Genomic DNA, 21,560 nt, shown 5'->3' with positions numbered 1-21,560 from the left:
CCAATCTAAATATATTTTATATTTGAGATTCTTCAAAGTAGCCACCCTTTGCCTTGATGACAGCTTTGCACACTCTTGGCATTCTCTCAACCAGCTTCACCTGGAATGCTTTTCCAACAGTCTTGAAGGAGTTCCCACATATGCTGAGCACTTGTTGGCTACTTTACCTTCACTCTGCGGTCCAACTCATCCCAAACCATCTCAATTGGGTTGAGGTCGGGTGATTGTGGAAGCCAGGTCATCTGATGCAGCACTCCATCACTATCCTTATTGGTCAAATAGCCCTTACACAGCCTGGAGGTATGTTGGGTCATTGTCCTGTTGAAAAACAAATGATAGTCCCACTGAGCGCAAACCAGATGGGATGGCGTATCGCTACAGAATGCCGTGGTAGCCATGCTGGTTAAGTGTGGCTTGATTTATTTAAAAAAGCAGCAAAGCACCCCCACACCATCACACCACCTCCTCCATGCTTCATGGTGGGAACTACACATGCAGAGGTCATCAGTTCACCTACTCTGCGTGTCACAAAGACACAGCAGTTGGAACCAGAAATCGCAATTTGGACTCATCAGACCAAAGGACAGATTCACACTGGTCTAATGGCCATTGTTCGTGTTTCTTGGCCTAAGCAAATCTCTTCTTATTATTGGTGTCCTTTAGTAGTGTTTTCTTGGCAGCAATTTGACCATGAAGGCCTGATTCACACAGTCTCCTCTGAACAGCTGATGTTGAGATGTGTCTGTTACTTGAACTCTGTGAAGCATTTATTTGGGCTGCATTTCTGAGGCTGATAACTCTAATGAATTTATCCTCTGCAGAAGAGGTAACTCTGGGTCTTCCTTTCCTGTGGCGGTGCTCATGAGAGCCAGTTTCATCATGGATTTTGCGACTGCACTTGAAGAAACTTTCAAAGTTCCTGAAATGTTACTCATTGACTGACCTTCATGTCTTAAAATAATGATGGACTGTCATTTCTCTTTGCTTATTTGAGCTGTTCTTGCCATAATATGGACTTGGTCTTTTGCCAAATTGGAATATCTTCTCTATACCACCCCTACCTTGTCACAGCACGACTTATTGGCTCAAAAGGCATTAAGAAGGAAAGAAATTCCACAAATTAACTTTTAACAAGGCACACCTGTTATTTGAAATGCATTCCAGGTGACTACCTCATGAAGCTGGTTGAGAGAATGCCAAGAGTGTGCAAAGCTGTCATCAAGGCAAAGGGTGGCTATTTGGAGAACCTGTTTAATACTTTTTTGGTTACTACATGATTCCATATGTGTTATTTCATAGTTTTGATGTCTTCACTATTATTCTACAATGTAGAAAATAGAAAAAATGTAAATACAAACTTGAATGAGTAGGTGTGTCCAAACTTTTGACATGTACTGTATATTTTTAGGGAGAACTGTCGCACTTCCATCTTCACTGGATCCCTAAGAAGATCCCTAAGTTTGAACTCTCCACATTGAATCTAGATTCAATAAGTGTGTAACAGTCAATATCAGTTTCACCGATTAGCAGTTTGCTCATATACAAACCACTAACACAGCAGGAGATCAAACATGCACATTGCTCAAATACAATTAATCTCTCTCCACTCTCTCCAACAGGAGTTTAGCCAACAGCTGCAGAGTAAACAAGCCACCCTATCCAGGATGACAGAGAGTGTGAGTCGTCTGACTGCGGGCCAGGACAGCCCGGAACATGGAGAGATAGGGCGTCTGAGCCATGCCTGGCTGGGGCTGTTTCACCAAGCTAACAGGCTGAAGGGCCAGAGACAGGAGGACCTGCAGAGGATCCAGGAGTACCACAACTGCATCACAGCCATGGAAGCACTTTTTGAGCAAATGTCTAAGGAGTGGGATAACCTGGCCAGGTGGGGTCATCTATCTATCTGAAACCTATCACTGAGTTACTATAGAATGAGATCCAGAGATCTATTGCACTAACTTTGCTCTAATTCCACCCACAATAATATCACAATGCACAATTAAAGTTCATACGTAATGTTTTGACAACATCACAAAAAAGCAAAAACGTTGAATTTCTTTGGTTCTGTTTGGCTGACTCCAGCAGGTCTTGCTATTTGCTAGTGAATGAGCATCCTTTCATTGGAAAATTCTATTGATGTGGGACAGTACACCTCCAGGGCACTCTGTGGGACCAGCCTCCAGGGCACTCTGTGGGACCAGCCTCCAGGGCACTCTGTGGGACCAGTCTCCAGGGCACTCTGTGGGACCAGCCTCCAGGGTACTCTGTGGGACCAGCCTCCAGGGCACTCTGTGGGACCAGTCTCCAGGGTACTCTGTGGGACCAGCCACCAGGGCACTCTGTGGGACCAGTCTCCAGGGTACTCTGTGGGACCAGCCTCCAGGGCACTCTGTGGGACCAGCCTCCAGGGCACTCTGTGGGACCAGTCTCCAGGGCACTCTGTGGGACCAGCCTCCAGGGCACTCTGTGGGACCAGTCTCCAGGGCACTCTGTGGGACCAGTCTCCAGGGCACTCTGTGGGACCAGTCTCCAGGGCACTCTGTGGGACCAGTCTCCAGGGGACTCTGTGGGACCAGCCTCCAGGGCACTCTGTGGGACCAGCCTCCAGGGCACTCTGTGGGACCAGTCTCCAGGGCACTCTGTGGGACCAGTCTCCAGGGCACTCTGTGGGACCAGTCTCCAGGGCACTCTGTGGGACCAGCCTCCAGGGCAGGGACCAGTCTCCAGGGCACTCTGTGGGACCAGTCTCCAGGGCACTCTGTGGGACCACCAGGGCACTCTGTTGGACCAGTCTCCAGAGCACTCTGTGGGACCAGTCTCCAGGGCACTCTGTGGGACCAGTCTCCAGGGCACTCTGGGACCAGTCTCCAGGGCACTCTGTGGGACCAGTCTCCAGGGCACTCTGTGGGACCAGTCTCCAGGGCACTCTGTGGGAGTCTCCAGGGCAGTCTCAGGGCACTCTGTGGGACCAGTCTCCAGGGCTCTGTGGGACCAGTCTCCAGGGCACTCTGTGGGACCAGTCTCCAGGGCACTCTGTGGGACCAGTCTCCAGGGCACTCTGTGGGACCAGCTTCCAGGGCACTCTGTGGGACCAGCCTCCAGGGCACTCTGTGGGACCAGTCTCCAGGGCACTCTGTGGGACCAGCTCAGGGCACTCTGTGGGACCAGTCTCCACTCTGTGGGACCAGTCTCCAGGGCACTCTGTGGGACCAGTCTCCAGGGCACTCTGTGGGACCAGCCTCCAGGGCACTCTGTGGGACCAGTCTCCAGGGCACTCTGTGGGACCAGTCTCCAGGGCACTCTGTGGGACCAGTCTCCAGGGCACTCTGTGGGCCCAGTCTCCAGGGCACTCTGTGGGACCAGCTTCCAGGGCACTCTGTGGGACCAGTCTCCAGGGCAATCTGTGGGACCAGTCTCCAGGGCACTCTGTGGGACCAGTCTCCAGGGCACTCTGTGGGACCAGTCTCCAGGGCACTCTGTGGGACCAGCTTCCAGGGCACTCTGTGGGACCAGCCTCCAGGGCACTCTGTGGGACCAGTCTCCAGGGCACTCTGTGGGACCAGCTTCCAGGGCACTCTGTGGGACCAGTCTCCAGGGTACTCTGTGGGACCAGTCTCCAGGGCACTCTGTGGGACCAGTCTCCAGGGCACTCTGTGGGACCAGCTTCCAGGGCACTCTGTGGGACCAGCTTCCAGGGCACTCTGTTTATGTAAATAGAAGATCGACTCTGTGTGGGATCAATAGCTGAATAGTCATAGTTGCCATGACAGTGGTAACATGACTTAAGAGTTTGAGAGCTGTACCAACATTCTAAAAACAATGACAATGTCTCTCAAACATTCCCTTTCAGCAGTAGACCTGAACTTCTTCTAATCACTCTATTTTCATTAGAATATGTCTTAACTTTGAAAAATAGTCATTATAATATCCAGTCATTTTATATTTTCCTATCCTCCTAGGACTGATGCTGAAAGTTCATCTGAGCACTTGGAGGCGCTGAAGAAACTCGCCGTAGCTCTCGGAGACCAGAAGGGAACTCTGGAGGACCTGAAGGACCAGAGGCAGAAAGTCACCCACCACCTGAACCTGGATGACAAGGAGCTGGTGAAGGAACAGATCAGCCATTTTGAGCAGCGCTGGGTTCAGCTGCAGAGCCTCATCAACAGGAAGATACAGGACTCAGTGCTGACCTTGGAGGACATGGCCAAGGTGTGTGTTTGTTGTAAAAAGGCAGAATACACATTTCAGTTCTAATCAATGGACAATAAAGTATCTATTTTACTCTATTCTATTCAGGTGGAGGCCCGTCTAAGGGAGGCCAGGGAGTGGGCCGAAGAGCAGCAGCCAGGCCTTTCTGAAGCCATGAAGATGAGTCCTCCTCCAGAGTTGGCCCAAAGCTTCCTCTTCGACCACCTCAGCATTTGCAGCGAACTGGAGGCCAAGCAGATGCTTCTGGCCCAGGCCATGAGTGATGCTGACCGTGTCCTGGCTCACCTGGGGCTCAACGAGTGCCAGCGCCTGCAGCAGCTCATTTCAGACACTCGGGCCGAGGTGGAGTCACTCAGTGTGAAGGTGGGAGAAGGTTTTTATAAAAGGCCATTTGGGTTTCTCACCTCTCCTGCACATGCATGTATACCTTATGTTTACACTGTAATATATATATTGTATTTTTTGTGCAAATTAAATAAAGGTGGCTCAACGCAGGAAGCACCTCAGCAAGGCCTTCACTGAGAGGACCCAGTTCCTGCAGGCTGTCAACCAGTCCATCACCTGGGTCCAGCAGAATGAGAAGAAGGCCCAGGCGGAGGAGTACATTGCACTGCTACCTGATGACCTGGCCAAGCAGGTTAAGGCCTGCAGGAACATCCAGAGCAGCCTGAAGGCCTACCAGAGCGAGCAGACCTCCCTGTGGTCTCAGGGCAGAGACCTGATGAAGGACGCCACGCAGGACGAGAAGGTGGAGATGCTCACTAAGCTGCAGGAGCTGCAGAACATCTTTGAAAAAGCCCTGCAGAAATGTGTCCAGAGGCTCCAAGAACTGGACAAGGTGCTTGTCTCCAGGAAGTACTTCAAGGCAGACCTGGAAAAGACGTGTCAGTGGCTGAAACAAGCAGACATTGTGACCTTCCCTGAGATCAACCTCATGAATGGCGACTTGGAGCTGAACGTGCAGCTGTTGAAGTATCGGCAGATAGTTGAGCAGGCGATGGAATATGAAAACCTCTTACTGATCGTCCAGAGAACTGGTCAGGAGATCCTGCCCACTCTGAATGAAGTGGACCACTGTTACTTGGATGAGAAACTCAATGCCCTGCCACAGAAATACAACAGCATACTGTCTCTGGCCAAAGAGAAACAGGAGAAGATCGAGCAGGCCATCCTAGCCAGAAAGGAGTACGCCTCCTTCATAGACGTGACTCATAAAGCATTGAAAGAGCTTGAGGAGCAGTTCCATAACTTAGGGTTGCAGCCTGTTGGACTGCAGACAGAGGAGGTTGTGAATTTACTGAGTGACTACAAAGCTCTTCAGGTAGATCTGGGCAACCTTGGTCTGGCTGTCAGCGAACTGAACCAGAAGAAAGAAGGCTTCCGCAGCACCGGTCAACCCTGGAGACCTGAAGAGTTGACCCAGCTGGTGAGTCTTTACAATGGGCTGAAGAGGCTCATCGAACAGCGGGTGGAGCATCTCGACGACACACTGGAGTCCTTCGAGGACCACAAGGCCATGGCCATGCAGGTGGACTCTGAGCTAAAGGCTACCAAAGAAGAGCTAGTCAAGGTCAATGCAGAGACCCAGTCGGCGGAAGAGAGGCTGAAGAATTACCATGCCCTGGCCGGGAGTCTTCAGAGCGCCAGCTCTCACCTGTCCAGACTCATGGAGCAGATGGATAACTTGGCTCCTCAGCTGGACAAGGCTGCCCATGACGCTTCCAGGGAACAGGTGGTCCTTTGGCAGGAGGAGCTGCAGTCCCTACAGTCTGCCGTGGGGGAGCTGATAGTGGAGTGTGAGAATAGGTTTGTCCAGAGTAAAGACTTTGAGACGGAGGTGAAGAGAACGCTGGACTGGCTGCAGCATATCAGGGATGAGCTGGGCTGTGCTGTTGTAGTGGTGGACGTGAGGGTAGAAAAGGTCCAGGAAGAGATCAGGAAACAGCAGATAATGCAGGATGAGGTTCAGTCCAGGCTGAGGATCGTGGAGGCCCTGAGCAGTAGGGAGAAACAGAAGTACACCAGCGCCAACGAACTGGTCCCAGCCCACGTTGACCTGAGCCTGGAGGAGATGGCCAAGCTACAGGCTGATGTACAGCAAGCAATGAGTTCCAAACAGGTAAGAAAATATCATACTGTCCCAATATATATTACAATTTAAGGGAGTTGGGTTTTTTCCGGAGTTTTCAGAAATCCCGGTTGGAGAATTCCATCTGAGAACTTTGGGAAAGTTTATGGAATTTTGCAAATCTGTAATAATGGCAGTAACAGAACCTATTGGTTGACATTCTGTATTGGTGTTGTTGGCTTCACATATTCACCCTCTCGATTCCCATGTCTGTTCTCCAGATCACCCTGGAGCAGGCCTTGGCGTTGTGTCAGAAGTACCACTTCCGGATGCAGTCTGCGTGTGAGTGGCTGGAGGATGCTGTGGCCTTCCTACAACTGGCCAGTCTGGGGGTGGACGTAGAGAACTATGAAGAGTGTCTCCGCCAGCAGGAGGACATCCTGGCCTCAGAGCAGGTGACTGCTCTATTAAAGACACAATGCTAAAAGAAAATTAAAACAAAGCTTAAATTAATTGCATCTTATGAATGTTGGCCTTTTTGCCTTTGTTTGATGTGATGGGTTGCCTGTTGCAAGCTAGCCTAGTCCCTGATCTGTTGATGCTCTTGCCAGATACATTTCAGTATGACAATGAGTGACAGGAAGTTGGCATGATAGCACAGACTAGCACTCAGACTAGCTTCAAGCACTCGTTCATTTATTTACCTAACAGGATAAGTGTTGAAGTTGTTCTCTCCCTTTTTCCTGGGAGCAGAAGTTCCTAGACCACCTGCAGGAGTTGGAGGCTCTGCCCCCCCAGCTGGAGAACCTGGTGAACCCCACAGCCAAGGAACAGCTCAGACTGAATGTGGAGTCTGCTCAGCAGAGAGGAGTGGAGGTCCGAGATCAGCTGCAGAATCACCAGGACGTCCTGATCAGGTACAGAATTAGAAGAAAAGATTGTAACCAAAACATTGACAATAAGGGTTTAAAAGTTTTGAATATAGAGAGTGATTGGATTGGATTGTCTTAATGTGATCGTCATCATTATGACTTACTCAATGGAAACTTAGACATTATATACCCTCCAACACAATGTAGTGTATCATACAGATGTTGGGTCTTACTTTGGCCAGTATTGTTGCAGCAAAAATAAAACTGCAGCAACATGATTTGCAGCAACAAAACCTGCACTGTGTGTTTGTGCGGGTTTTCGCAGGATTTATGTCAATCATGAAGCTCATCTGCATTTCCTGTGGTCCATGAATATTATCATCAACAAAAGTGTGATCAAATTAAGATCCTATATCTGTATGTTCTATCTTCTGTAAATACATGGCTGCACCATGAAATGTCCTATTGGGACAATAACTGAATTGAATTGAACTGAAATACATTGACTGTCCCTAGCTGTGTGGCCAAGTGGAAGTCTTACCAGGAGGCGAGGCAGACGGTGATTGAACTGATGAACGAGGCAGAGCAGAAGCTTACTGACTTTTCCACCGCAAAGGCTGCCACCTTTCTGGAGGCCGAGGAGAAACTCAGGAGTCACAGGGTAAAAGAGGACCATGGGGAAATAAAGAGGGTCTTCTATTTTCACTTCTACATTCTTGGTTACTTTGCTAATGACGGAGCAATCAGCATTAATCTTTAGTCATCAAAGCACAAAGTTAACATTAGTAAACATTTTCCAGAGAGAACTTGATTTGTTAAGAACTTACCCTCTGGGCACACACTGCTTGAATCAACGTTGTTGATTCCCAGTCTCCATGAAACTACGTTGAACCAACATGGAATGGACATTGAATTGACATCTGTGCCCAGTGGGTAATATGTGCATTTACAATGACTCCTCCATTGTGTGTATATTCCCTCCTTCCTTCCTTCCTCCCTGCCAGTCCCTGGTGTTGATGGTGAATGGGTTCCAGGAGAAGCTGACAGGGCTGGAGGAGCAGGCATCACAACTGGAGCTGGTGGGTAGTGAGGCCAGCAAGGCCACCATCAGCCGCTCCATGACCACTGTGTGGCAGCGCTGGACCCGGCTTCGCAGCGTGGCGCGAGGGCAGGAGAGGGTACTGGAGGACACGGCCCAGGAGTGGGGGACCTTCAGAGAGAAGGTACTGCAATGCTAAACATTAAACATGACTAGATGAGTTGTGAGTACAAAGCTGAACAACGCCAAGCGGTTCTTATAGTACTTCAAAAAGTATAATTTCACTCTGTAGCCTACACAAATAAACTGTAGAGAAGACAATAGTATGAACTTAACAGTATACTAATAGCATATACTGTATTGTGTATCTGTTCCCCATATATCCTGACATTATAGATCCTAGCCTGATCCATATGTTAGTGCTTACATCTTATGTTTGGCATAATAACTACCATAGATGTTTGCTGCAGTATATAAGCACAAACATATCTGGAAGGAGGCTAAATAGGTACAGCACAGTATTTTACATGTGCCTGTCTTCGTTCATTTCAGATGGTGAAGCTGAGGAGCATGGTGGAGAATCTACAGAGCCGTATTATAGACTGTGTTGTGGAGAAGGCCTCCAAGGCTACCCTACAGTCTGTGTTGGACCAGCATGAGCTGCTAATCCAGGATGTAGAGGGAGAGCTGTCCTCCCTCACCCTGCTGCGTCAGTATGCCCTCAGCCTGCTCCATGATGTGGAGGTCCCGTCACCATCGCCCACCTCTGGACAGGACGAACTACCCAGTCTCAAGGAGATCAGAGCAGTACAAGACCACCTGGAAAGGTATTGAAAATATCAATATTGTTTTTTACACGGATCAGTTGGTCACTCACAAATTAGATTAGCCTTCAAATGTTGCTTTCATGGCTAGAATATGATCTGGTGATTGGTTATATTGTAAACAACTCAATAGGCCTATCAGAAGGACCTGAATGCTTAGTATTACTTACTGGGGCAGCAGGGTAGCCTAGTGGTTAGAGCGTTGGACTAGTAACTGAAAGGTCGCAAGTTCAAATCGAGCTGACAAGATACAAATCTGTCGTTCTGCCCCTGAACAGGCAGTTAACCCACTGTCCCTAGGCCGTCATTGAAAATAAGAATTTGTTCTTAACAGACTTGCCTAGTTAAATAAAGGTCATAAAATAATGAATCCTCTTCATTCCGAAATGAACTTTGGGCTAAAGTTTCCATCACCTTCACTCTTGAAAACAGATAATAGTGGTTTTATTTCTCTCCTCCACCAGTCTGCTGCAGCAGGCGCAGACCAAGCGTACCCAGGCTGGGGTGGAGCTGAGGGACAGAGAGGGGGTAGAGAAGAACCTGAGTGTGGTCAAAGCCTGGATCCAGGAGACCAGGGAGCTGCTCGTTAACCCCACCTCAGATATAGATGCTCTGCTGCAGGAGCTGGAGGTAAAGCCGCTGACGAACCCTATGGAACTGAAGACAGCATTAACACCATCTAACACATCATTTTATTGACTACACATGACTCTGTCACAAAAATAACTTGTTCATTGCCAAAATTCCGTAAGGCATTTACTCAACTGTCGTTTCCAGCAGTATTGTATGCTATGGTGTAGTCTCAGGCTGGGATCGATGCTAGCTTTGGTGTGAGTTGCTTGTTTTCGAGTATTGGCACATGTGGACATGACCATGTTTCTCTTATGTATTGTACAGGTGGTTCACGGTGATGTGATTGGCTACTGTCAGCATGTGGATAAGATAGCAGAGCAGCAGCAGAGCAAGTATCTGGACCTGTACACCATCCTGCCCTCAGAGATCTCCATGCAGCTGGCTGAGGTGTCCCTAGCACTGGGGGCCATCCAGGACCAGGTACTGTACTGGACTATGTAGGGCATGGATGGACATCATACACACACATTTTGCCATGGGGCCGAGCGAAGATTTGGGAGTTTTACAAAAAAATTCCTGCAATTCTACACATTTTGCCATATGGTGTTTGCAATTTTTAATATGATAACTGATGATCAATTGGCCCCACCCCGGGCGGAAATTCAACCATCCTCACTACAAGTTTAGAAAAGCTGGCCGCTAGACTAATTTACCAATCCCCCAAAAATGTATGACATGGCTAATTGAGTTTATTTTTATTTATCTTTATTTAACTAGGCAAGTCAGTTTAGAACAAATTCTTATTTTAATTGATGGCCTAGGAACAGTGGGTTAACTGCCTTCTTCAGGGGCAGAAAGATAGATTATTATAATATTATTTTTTACCTTGTCAGCTCAGGGATTCAATCTTGCAACCTTTAGGTTACAAGTCCAACACTCTAACCACTAGGCTACCTGCTGATGCATGACCAAATATCGAAATCGCATTATATCAACTATCTTTTACAACTATACAACTATATCAACTATATTTCCTTCCTCTTCTGATTTTCACAAGGTTCTGTCCAAAGAGAAAGAGATCCAGAAGACAAGAGACATCAAGGAGGACATCAGTTCCAGGATCCATGACGTGTCGGAGAAGATGAAAGCCATCTCCACCTGTCTCAATGACAAAGCCAGCGATGTCCATCACGCTAAAGACGAGACCAAGGTGAGCGCGAGCTGAAGAGGCTCATGCATACGGCTCTTAATCAGGGTTGGGGTCAATTTCATGTCAATTTAGTAAATTCAGGAAGTAAACTCAAATATTCCAAATACTATTTTCTGCTCTTAACGTGTGCTGTTTTCCCTCTACATACAAAGTGAATGAGCATACAGAGCTGTTATCTTGGTCAGTTTATTTAACTCCAAGTTTCTCTCCTCTGCTCTCCACAGTGTCTTTGTGATGATCTGGAGAGCTGTCATCGGACTCTGTCAGAGCTGGATGCTGCGGTCCAGGAGTTCGGCAGACGGAACCCCATCTTGGCCAAACAGCTGAGTGATGCCATCGTCAAGTTAGGAGACATCCACCACCACACTGCCAGACTGGCCGAGTGTAGATCCATCTGGCTCAAAACGGTTAGGAACCAATTGTATCAAGAAAAGGTTGTGGAAAAATAGATGGGAAGTCTAGTTGTTGTTAGACTGTTGGTGTTGTTGTTGTTACCCTGAAGAGGTGGCATCAATGTACAGTGTTGCCCAGCCCAGAGTGTTTACATGGGGCCATTTCACTTTTAATCCTGGTAATACCATAACACACATTGTCGGTATCACTAAGGTATTCATTTCCCTGACGCCTGTTCCCTAGGTTCCTCATTGCCTCTCTTGTTATCTCTCCCCTCCAGGCAGGGACCCATCTAGAGGAGTACAATGAGATGCTGGACTTTATAGTGAGGTGGTCGGAGAAAGCCAAGGGCCTGGTGAGGGCCAACATCATCTGGAACTCCTCCTCTCATCTGCAGGAACAGATAAGGATGGACGAGGTGGGTGGAGATCGACATGAATAAACACATGATGGAGAGCTGCTGGATTAAAAAGCCAATACAGACTGTATTAAACCGTCTCGCTGTTCACTTCCACTGTACCCTCTGCAGCGATACTGGTGGTGTGTGTTTGTGTTTGTGTTTGTGCGTGTGTGTGTGTGTGTGTGTGTGTGTGTGTGTGTGTGTGTGTGTGTGTGTGTGTGTGTGTGTGTGTGTGTGTGTGTGTGTGTGTGTGTGTGTGTGTGTGTGTGTGTGTGTGTGTGTGTGTGTGTGTGTGTGTGTGTGTGTGTGTGTGTGTGTGTGTGTGTGTGTGTGTGTGTGTGTGTGTGTGTGTGTGTGTGTGTGTGTGTGTGTGTGTGTGTGTGTGTGTGTGTGTGTGTGTGTGTGTGTGTGTGTGTGTTTGTGCATGTGTGTTTGTGTGTGTGTGGTAATAAATACGTGTTTTGTTACCCTGTCTCCTATCATTCTCCCTCTAACCAGGGATCCAGGATGTTGGTTCTCTTTAACTGGCACCTCTCAGGATTCAACCATCACTGGGTGGCACTCATTTTCATAGACAGTGTCCTCTTACTCCATTCATTGCCCGTATTGTGTTGTCTTCCTCCTCTCCCCATCATCAGTCCGTGCTGCGTGAATCTCGAGAGCTCCATGGGGACCTGCAAGCCATGGGAGAGAAGGTGGATCTGCTGTCTGAGGTGCTGCAGACAGAGAACATGTCCCAGCAGGTGTGTGAGCTGAGCCGCCACACCGAGGAGCTCCAGCAGACCATCAGGACACGGCTGCAGAGCCTTCAGGACGCAGCCAAGGTACTGACTCAGACATACTGAATACACTGGATTAGCATTTAGCCTAGCATCGGATTTTACTGCTGCATTGTTGTTAGTCTTTGTTACAAAGACGGTCGCTGACAAAATTATGCACAATGTGTAAATAGCTTTTAGCATCTCAGTGTTATTCTCACCTGTACATAAAAACATATTTGATTGCTTGACCTGTGTGTAGTCCTATTAACAGACGGTTAACATGAATTGATTGCCAGCCAGCTAGCACTCACTAGATTTGGTTCTGGGTTCCAAGAATAACCTGTGTGTGTCCTGTGTCGTCCCCTCAGAGTATGGAGCCTCTGGAGTTTGAGGTGAAGACCCTACAAGTGGCTCTGGAACAGGTCCAAGCTACACTGACCTCTCCTGATCTTGTCCGACAGAGTCTCAAAGAACAACTGGCCCAGAGACAGGTAGCTAACTTCAATTCTAATTTAACCAGAGAATAACACAATTTTATTCTCATATCATGTTCTTGTTGTTGTTCTTCTTCTTCCCTTCCTCTTCTTTCTCTGTCTCTTTCTACTTCTCCTACCTACGTCTCACAGTTAAGGTCTGTCGGTAGAATGTAAAGTTTCCTCCTTTCTGTTCTCCTAGCGTCTGCTGTCAGAGATGGAGGGCTTCAAGCTGCAGGTGCAGGCGGTGCAGCTGTGTCAGAGCGCCCTGCGCGTCCCAGAGGAGGTGATGCCTGACCTGGCTATCTGTCACACGGCACTGGGCCTACAGCAGGAGGCCAGCCAGCTACAGCATGTCGTAATACAGCAGTGCAACATTCTACAGGTAGGGAGGCCGCAGCACGCTGTGTAACGGAGGAGAAACCGCATAATGAATAAGACTGAAGACATGTGTTAGTTCCCTGAGCTAATACCTAGGTTTTAGCTCAACGTAACAACACAGTCTTGAGGCACACAGAAGACCAGAGTTTTGAATCCGGTTAGACACACCTGCAAGCCACGAACAGTTCACATCCTTCATTGTGCACCAGTATTGACGTTCCTTGATTTCCTGTCCTTCTGTAGGAGGCTGTTGTGCAGTATGAGCAGTATGAGCAGGAGGCGAAGCACTTCCAGGGGCTGATAGAGGACGCCCACAGGGTCATCCAGGACCGACCCATTCCCAACAGCACTATCCAGGAACTGCAGGCTCAGATCCTACACCATGAGGTATAGTACACCACATTGACAGTGGAAGAAAATAAAATATTTAGCATATATAAAGGAATTGAAAACCTCTAGATTCTGGTACTGGTTCTGATAAGTAGGTATCCAAAACAAATGTCAAAAAACAACAACTAAATAAACATTGTATAAGTGTATGCCTACAGTGTATATAGATGCTTAACTCCCTTGTTGTGACCATAACCACTGACTGTAATTGGGATGCTACTAACAGGAGCTGGCCCAGAAAATCAAGGGTTACCAGGAGGAGATAGCCAGTCTGAATTCGAAGTGTAAGATGCTGACTGTGAAGGCCAAACATGACACCATGCTACTCACTGTGAGTGACACGGAGCAGGTGGGGCTTACCGTGGAGGACCTGGATGGAGACATAGACAAACCATCTGTTCTTATGGTGACTGGCCGACTCCCCTCCTTTACTAATGATGTGTTTTGTACTGCATGTATTTTCTGATTACCGGTAATTAACTAACTCAGACAAATCACTCCACTGTTAATCCTGCTACCCTTCATCAAATCTGGAATCTCACAGCTAGCATGCAGTCTGTCAGAAAGTTACTGAATGTGCTTACTGAGTTCTTGGTGATGGACTGACTCTAAAACATGAATGCTCTTTGTGTATCTGTCCTAACTGTCCTGCGGTGTGTCAGATGACGGCTGGCCGCTGTCACACCCTTCTGTCCCCGGTCACCGAGGAGTCTGGGGAGGAGGGTACCAGCAGTGAGATCTCCTCTCCTGTCTGTCACTCCCCTTCTCCCAGCACTCACACACAGGTATCACATACTGAGCTCTCTCTCTCTCTCTCTCTCTCTCTCTTCTCTCTCTCTCTCTCTTACACATCAACTCCTCTACCTGTGAAGGCTTACACATCAACTCCTCTATATGTGTAGGCTTACACATCAACTCCTCTATATGTGTAGGCTTACACATCAACTCCTCTATATGTGTAGGCTTACACATCAACTCCTCTATCTGTGAAGGCTTACACATCAACTCCTCTACCTGTGAAGGCTTACACATCAACTCCTCTATATGTGTAGGCTTACACATCAACTCCTCTATATGTGTAGGCTTACACATCAACTCCTCCTCTACTCCTCTGCATCAACTCCTCTATCTGTGAAGGCTTACACATCAACTCCTCTATCTGTGAAGGCTTACACATCAACTCCTCTATCTGTGAAGGCTTAGGCACATCACTCCTCTATCTGTGAAGGCTTACACATCAACTCCTCTATCTGTGAAGGCTTACACATCAACTCCTCTATATGTGAAGGCTTACACATCAACTCCTCTATCTGTGAAGGCTTACACATCAACTCCTCTATCTGTGAAGGCTTACACATCAACTCCTCTATCTGTGAAGGCTTACACATCAACTCCTCTATCTGTGAAGGCTTACACATCAACTCCTCTATCTGTGAAGGCTTACACATAAACTCCTCTATCTGTGAAGGCTTACACATAAACTCCTCTATATGTGAAGGCTTACACATAAACTCCTCTATCTGTGAAGGCTTACACATAAACTCCTCTATATGTGAAGGCTTACACATAAACTCCTCTATCTGTGAAGGCTTACACATCAACTCCTCTATCTGTGAAGGCTTACACATAAACTCCTCTATCTGTGAAGGCTTACACATAAACTCCTCTATCTGTGAAGGCTTACACATAAACTCCTCTATATGTGAAGGCTTACACATAAACTCCTCTATATGTGAAGGCTTACACATAAACTCCTCTATATGTGAAGGCTTACACATAAACTCCTCTATATGTGTAGGCTTACACATCAACTCCTCTATATGTGAAGGCTTACACATCAACTCCTCTATCTGTGTAGGCTTACACATAAACTCCTCTATCTGTGTAGGCTTACTTTGTTCACTTATGTTGTCTTCTTTCAGATGGGACGAGACACCCTCCCCAGAGCTCCCGTACAGGAGCTAAATGACCCGATGTTTGAATCTGAGGCTAACCTAGATGACCTTCAACGCTCCTGGGAGACCCTGGAGAATGTGGTACGCAATTCATATATACCTAATTTATGCTGCTACCTACACTACCGTTCAAAAGTTTCTTGGCAATTTCTCGCAAGGAATAGTCTTCATTTCTCAGAACAAGAATAGACTGACGAGTTTCAGAAGAAAGACATTTGTGAGCCTGTAATCGAACCCACAAATGATGATGCTCCAGATATTCAACTAGTCTAAAGAAGGCCAGTTTTATTGATTCTTTAATCAGGACAACAGTTTTCAGCTGTGCTAACATAATTGCAAAAGGGTTTTCTAATGATCAATTAGCCTTTTAATAGCCTTTTTGACTTTCAATGATGCGCTATCTCTAATGAACCATTGAAAAGTGACTACAGAAAAATACAAAGATCTTTTATAGCCAAGATACACTCCTCTCAACTGACATGATGAACCACAGATCTTAGGAACTGTTCACAAAGAAATACTTTTTATTGAGAAAGGGGTATCCCTTAGCCAGATAACATTCGCTATAAATTATCGTTCAGTTTGGTCCCTCAGACGAGGTTCTAATCTCGTTCCTGGTACTTCATAGTACAAAAACACCAACTCATCCAATGGCATACAGTATATCAATTATCAACTCTAGATACTCCCATCTCAAGTAAACCCCCTCTTGACCCCACTCCTGGACAAGCTCACTGAGGGGAGTGAGCCTCAAGGTCATACACTGTCCCAGGTTAAGTGTAAGATCAGAGAGGACATACAATGGTTCCAGACACTGCCATACACCTCCCCCCAATGGGAAAAGGAGGGAGTGACTGGCACACACACATTGTGGAGACAAGTAATTGGTTCCCCATTAACCACGCCATCCTTTCACATGGTTTAAGAATAGGTAAAGACACATTCACACATGAAGACAATGTTACATTCTGTTCTCTTCCCTTTCTGATATTGGGGATAGCACCAGGGACATGTGAAAGACAAGCCTGACCTCTCCCCTCTCTGGGCCCCAGGTGACTGAGCCCCAGCTGAGGGAAAAGTGCAACTGCCAACACTATAGTCCAAAAGGATACATTCTAATGACAAACATCTCACATAAGCATATTATGCAAATAAAACATCTTAATTATCTATGTTACCCAACTAATTCTGATTCATCCGCCACACTACCTCAACTATTTGGAAAAGTTTATAAATCTACTGTGAAGTACAACTATTTTTGACTACTGCTATGTCCTCTCCTGTCCAGATCAGTGAGAAGCAGAGGTCTCTGTATGAGGCGCTGGAGAAGCAGCAGTGCAACCAGGGTTCTCTTCAGTCTATCTCCTCTAAGATGGAGGCCATCGAGGCCAAACTCAACAAGCCACTGGAGGCTGACCGGAGCACAGATAGTCATATGGAAGCCCATCAGGTAAGGGAGTATTAGTATTGCTTGAAACTGAAAACATAACATTTCGCTATGCTCAATAAACCAATTTCCGCATGACCTCTCGGTATGCTCATGACCCTATGTTTTCCATATTCGTCATCTACAATGTGATATTATGGTTCCTTCCCATCCTAACTAACACTGTTATTCCCTCTACCAGGCCGTGGTGGAGGAGGTTCAGAGGCTGCAGGAGGAGATAGACAAGATGCAGACCAGCTTCTCAGACGAGCTTGGTTCTGATGCTGTGGACGACACGGCCCACCAGCTGGCCATGCAGTCCACCCTCACTGTCCTGTCTGAGAGGATGGCCACCATACAGATGAAGGTCTCAGGAGAACGACAGCTACTGGAGGTAGTCAAGCTCTGTGTTCTGTATCTGTAGCAGATAGGGGCACTGACACTGTCTCACATTTTTATTGATATTTTATTGTGTTACTATTTTTCCCTTAGTTTATTTATCGAAATTTTGCTTTTCACAGTAAGATTGTGCACTTGACAAACAAAATGTTATTTTATTTTGATTTGATGTTAATTAAGCAGTAGATTTGAAGGTTTGAGTGTCTAAGTTGAGATGGCGATTAAAAGTATGTAAATTGAGGAGTCAAGCTTCGTGAGCATAACAACTAGCTGTGCCTAGCATATTTCATGTGATGTCTTGTCACGTGCTGCCCTGGTCTGTCCAGGAGCGTGTCAGTGACCATCTAGAAGACCAGCATCAGGAGCGTGTCAGTGACCGTCTAGAGGACCAGCATCAGGAGCGTGTCAGTGACCGTCTCGAAGACCAGCATCAGGAGCGTGTCAGTGACCGTCTAGAAGACCAGCATCAGGAGCGTGTCAGTGACCGTCTAGAAGACCAGCATCAGGAGCGTGTCAGTGACCATCTAGAAGACCAGCATCAGGAGCGTGTCAGTGACCGTCTAGAAGACCAGCATCAGGAGCGTGTCAGTGACCGTCTAGAGGAGCAGCATCAGGAGCGTGTCAGTGACCGTCTAGAAGACCAGCATCAGGAGCGTGTCAGTGACCGTCTAGAGGAGCAGCATCAGGAGCGTGTCAGTGACCGTCTAGAGGAGCAGCATCAGGAGCGTGTCAGTGACCGTCTTGAGGAGCAGCATCAGGAGCGTGTCAGTGACCATCTAGAAGACCAGCATCAGGAGCGTGTCAGTGACCGTCTTGAGGAGCAGACCTTACGACATTACCTCAACCAAGCCGACCAGATGGACCAATGGCTGCTCAGCACCCGCGAAGCCCTCCGTCCCAGTGCTGAGGAGGAGCAACTCATAGACGGCCAGGTTAGAACAGAGGTCCCCCTACTGGCAGATAAACACATACACACATGCACTCACACATGCACACACACACACACACACACACACACACACACACACACACACACACACACACACACACACACACACACACACACACACACACACACACACACACACACACACACACACACACACACACACACACACACACACACACACACACACACACAGGAGTCACTCCCTTTCTTGAAGAGACCTGTTTAACTTACACTTAGGCCAGGCTATGGGTCTCATCTTAATGGAGGATTAACCCTTCATGTAGGAATCTTTGAGGCAACATTTAATTTGGGTCTTCTGTGTCAGCTCCAGTATATTTTCATTGCAAGGACGTTTTGTGATCCAGGCCACTTGGGAAACTATACTTGAGCGGGAACATGAATGTTGAACATGGGATTAGTGCTAGTGTGCTGTGTTGTTAATGATGAGAGACCTGCTGCTAATGAAGGGGTCTATACAGACCATGGGACTGGGGGTCCAGTTAACTGTCTGCCTGGTTAACTGTCTGCCTGGTGGGTCTGGTTAACTGGCTGCCTTGTGGGCCTGGTTAACTGGCTGCCTGGTGGGTCTGGTTAACTGGCTGCCTGGTGGGTCTGGTTAACTGGCTGCCTGGTGGGCCTGGTTAACTGTCTGCCTGGTGGGCCTGGTTAACTGTCTGCCTGGTTAACTGTCTGCCTGGTGGGTCTGGTTAACTGGCTGCCTGGTGGGCCTGGTTAACTGTCTGCCTGGTGGGCCTGGTTAACTGTCTGCCTGGTTAACTGTCTGCCTGGTGGGTCTGGTTAACTGGCTGCCTGGTGGGCCTGGCTAACTGTCTGCCTGGTGGGCCTGGTTAACTGTCTGCCTGGTGGGCCTGGTTAACTGGCTGCCTGGTGGGTCTGGTTAACTGGCTGCCTGGTGGGCCTGGTTAACTGTCTGCCTGGTGGGCCTGGTTAACTGGCTGCCTGGTGCTTGATTGACTGGCTGCCTGGTGCTTGATTGACTGGCTGCCTGGTGCTTGATTGACTGGCTGCCTGGTGGGCCTGGTTAACTGGCTGCCTGGTGCTTGATTGACTGGCTGCCTGGTGCCTGATTGACTGGCTGCCTGGTGCTTGATTGACTGGCTGCCTGGTGCTTGATTGACTGGCTGCCTGGTGGGCCTGGTTAACTGGCTGCCTGGTGCTTGATTGACTGGCTGCCTGGTGCCTGATTGACTGAAGGATCCACTTGGAAGGCAGCACCATGTTTGAGCTGGCCTCTCTCTTGCTGCTCCAGAACATGCTGCAGGAGATAGAGCAGAAGGTGGTGGCCCTGTCGGAGCTGACCATGCGCAGCGAGAGCCTGCTTCTGGAGGGAAGGCAGGAGACGCGGATGGACATGAGGGAGGACACAGAGCAGCTGGCCAGGAAGCTGCGGACGCTGAAGGGAAGTCTGCTGGAGCTGCAGAGGATGCTGCAGGACAAACATATCAACATCCAGGTCAGCCTTTTTTCTGGATACCTGTAACTCTCACTAAAGTGCTCTCTGGGAGATGCATGTGATTACGTTTAAGAGTAAACCATGTATTGGTGTCAATGGAGGATTTTAAAAAACAAACTCTAAACACGTACCTTTATTAGGTTAGTTCACATTTCCATCCCTAAAAGGATCTTCACCAGGTCAATATCCTAAGTGCTAACCATCGAATGTCTAATGCCTTCGCCTTGTTTGACAAGCAGGCCACTCTAGCATAGAATGCTTTCCAGGAGATGAAAGTGTCACTGAGTAGATGTGATGTCTCTGTGCTGAGCCCCTTCTAGTGTCTTCTTTCTCCTCCGTTTGTCTCCTCCTGGTCTTTACTGTGGCTAATGTTAGCAGGGATGTAATTGGGTGAACTGGATTACAAACAAATGTGCTTGCATTATCTGTCTTGCTCTCTTGTTTGAGGTTTACAAATCAACATAACAAGAGTTTGATCTAAATCTACTCAAATAACCTTAATCTTGATGTTTGGTCGGTCTTGTTGTCAAGATATGAATCAAACGAATCCTTACATGAAAAACCATATCTCTTGTCTTTTTGCTCACAACTGTTTCCATAAATAACCCTCTCTCTGCCTGTGTCTGGTTCCATTGCTCTCTGCAGGACCAGGAGGAGAGTGAGTCTGACTCCACTCTGTCTCAGGGGCCCATCGTGCAGGACTGCCTGGTCCAGGCCCACGCCACACTCTCACAACACCACCAGGACAGCCTCCAGAGACAGAGGGTAGGGAATTCTTTCTCTCTCAAACATACTCACACTATCAATGCCATGTCCGTGTCTGAAAGATCCTGTTTGTTTGTTAGTTCATTCATTCATTAATTCATTCATTCATTCATTCATTCATTCATTCATTCAAAGAGAAGCAGACTGATCACGTTGGTGTGTTGTTGTTGTTTAGGAGCTGGAGGAGCAGCTAGCTGAACAGAAGAAGCTGTTACAGTCTGTAGCCAGTAGAGGAGAGGAGATCCTGATAAAGCAGGCCTCACCTAGCAGTGTCAGGTATAAACACCTTGGAGAACAGCAACACAATGGTCTGACATGGAGATTCTGTTGACTTTCCAGCACTTTATCTTCCACACTGTGTCATGTTTTTACGTTATGTGATGTTGTATATGTTTTTGGTCTGTTGAGGTTTTTTGCTTCATGTTATGTTTTTGGTGTGCAGTATGACGGAGCCCTGCTCTCCAGAGATACTGCTGGAGCGAGAGACCCGGGCTGCCCAGTACCAGATGAGACAGAGGTGGGAGAGCCTGAGGAAAGAACTGAGCACCAAGCTCCAGCTCCTACAGAAAACCCTGGAACAAGACCACAAGCAACAGGTCCTGACCTCACCGTCCATCAATGCCTACTCCCAGCGGGCAACACTGGTTGAAAGGCTGTTCTGGTTTCAACCAGATTTAGCCGCTGAGCTGTAGCAAGTACTTTTATAAATCACTATGAACTCATACCCTCTGAGGTAGTGTGATGTCTGACGGTGACGTGGCCATACTCTGTTACAGGTTTCCTCCAGAACTGCCGCTGGGACCCTGTTTAAAGCAGAGATCTGTAAAACAGAGGACACGTCTTCACTGAAGATGTTATATGAGGGTTTCAGCCAAACGATGGAGGAGATGTCTTGTCAAGTAGGTTAATAACGGCACTGTAACATCACTGTTATTGTACTGTATGTTATCCTTGTTTTCCGGAGACACCTGAAACCCCACCTCTTTAAGGAATACCTAG

The 21,560-nt window shown here is 47.6% G+C and overlaps 1 protein-coding gene across 13 annotated transcripts in view; it reads left to right on the top strand.

Moving 5' to 3' along the window:
* Positions 1–21,560, top strand: part of LOC118369045 (nesprin-1-like) — a 95,586-nt gene that overhangs the window by 26,195 nt on the left and 47,831 nt on the right. For 4 of the 13 annotated variants that reach the window (XM_052496584.1, XM_052496588.1, XM_052496592.1 and 1 more), the window contains 29 exons: positions 1,620–1,885; positions 3,960–4,209; positions 4,297–4,572; positions 4,691–6,328; positions 6,559–6,732; positions 7,031–7,194; positions 7,666–7,810; positions 8,154–8,372; positions 8,741–9,015; positions 9,477–9,642; positions 9,910–10,065; positions 10,643–10,795; positions 11,020–11,202; positions 11,469–11,606; positions 12,227–12,412; positions 12,718–12,840; positions 13,025–13,207; positions 13,447–13,590; positions 13,820–13,999; positions 14,256–14,378; positions 15,516–15,629; positions 16,837–16,998; positions 17,177–17,368; positions 17,700–18,305; positions 19,593–19,796; positions 20,442–20,561; positions 20,737–20,837; positions 21,004–21,157; positions 21,338–21,460. In XM_052496584.1, the coding sequence (XP_052352544.1) occupies positions 1,620–1,885; positions 3,960–4,209; positions 4,297–4,572; positions 4,691–6,328; positions 6,559–6,732; positions 7,031–7,194; positions 7,666–7,810; positions 8,154–8,372; positions 8,741–9,015; positions 9,477–9,642; positions 9,910–10,065; positions 10,643–10,795; positions 11,020–11,202; positions 11,469–11,606; positions 12,227–12,412; positions 12,718–12,840; positions 13,025–13,207; positions 13,447–13,590; positions 13,820–13,999; positions 14,256–14,378; positions 15,516–15,629; positions 16,837–16,998; positions 17,177–17,368; positions 17,700–18,305; positions 19,593–19,796; positions 20,442–20,561; positions 20,737–20,837; positions 21,004–21,157; positions 21,338–21,460 (6,918 nt within the window). The remainder of the gene's footprint in view (positions 1–1,619; positions 1,886–3,959; positions 4,210–4,296; positions 4,573–4,690; positions 6,329–6,558; positions 6,733–7,030; positions 7,195–7,665; positions 7,811–8,153; positions 8,373–8,740; positions 9,016–9,476; positions 9,643–9,909; positions 10,066–10,642; positions 10,796–11,019; positions 11,203–11,468; positions 11,607–12,226; positions 12,413–12,717; positions 12,841–13,024; positions 13,208–13,446; positions 13,591–13,819; positions 14,000–14,255; positions 14,379–15,515; positions 15,630–16,836; positions 16,999–17,176; positions 17,369–17,699; positions 18,306–19,592; positions 19,797–20,441; positions 20,562–20,736; positions 20,838–21,003; positions 21,158–21,337; positions 21,461–21,560) is intronic. The other 9 variants (XM_052496590.1, XM_052496589.1, XM_052496587.1 and 6 more) reach the window with 9 other exon arrangements.

Source organism: Oncorhynchus keta, chromosome 35 (genome assembly GCF_023373465.1).
Source record: "Oncorhynchus keta strain PuntledgeMale-10-30-2019 chromosome 35, Oket_V2, whole genome shotgun sequence".
Lineage (NCBI taxonomy): Eukaryota > Metazoa > Chordata > Actinopteri > Salmoniformes > Salmonidae > Oncorhynchus > Oncorhynchus keta.
Note: the sequence above shows the minus strand (reverse complement) of the source record. Positions and strands in the feature narration are given on the sequence as shown.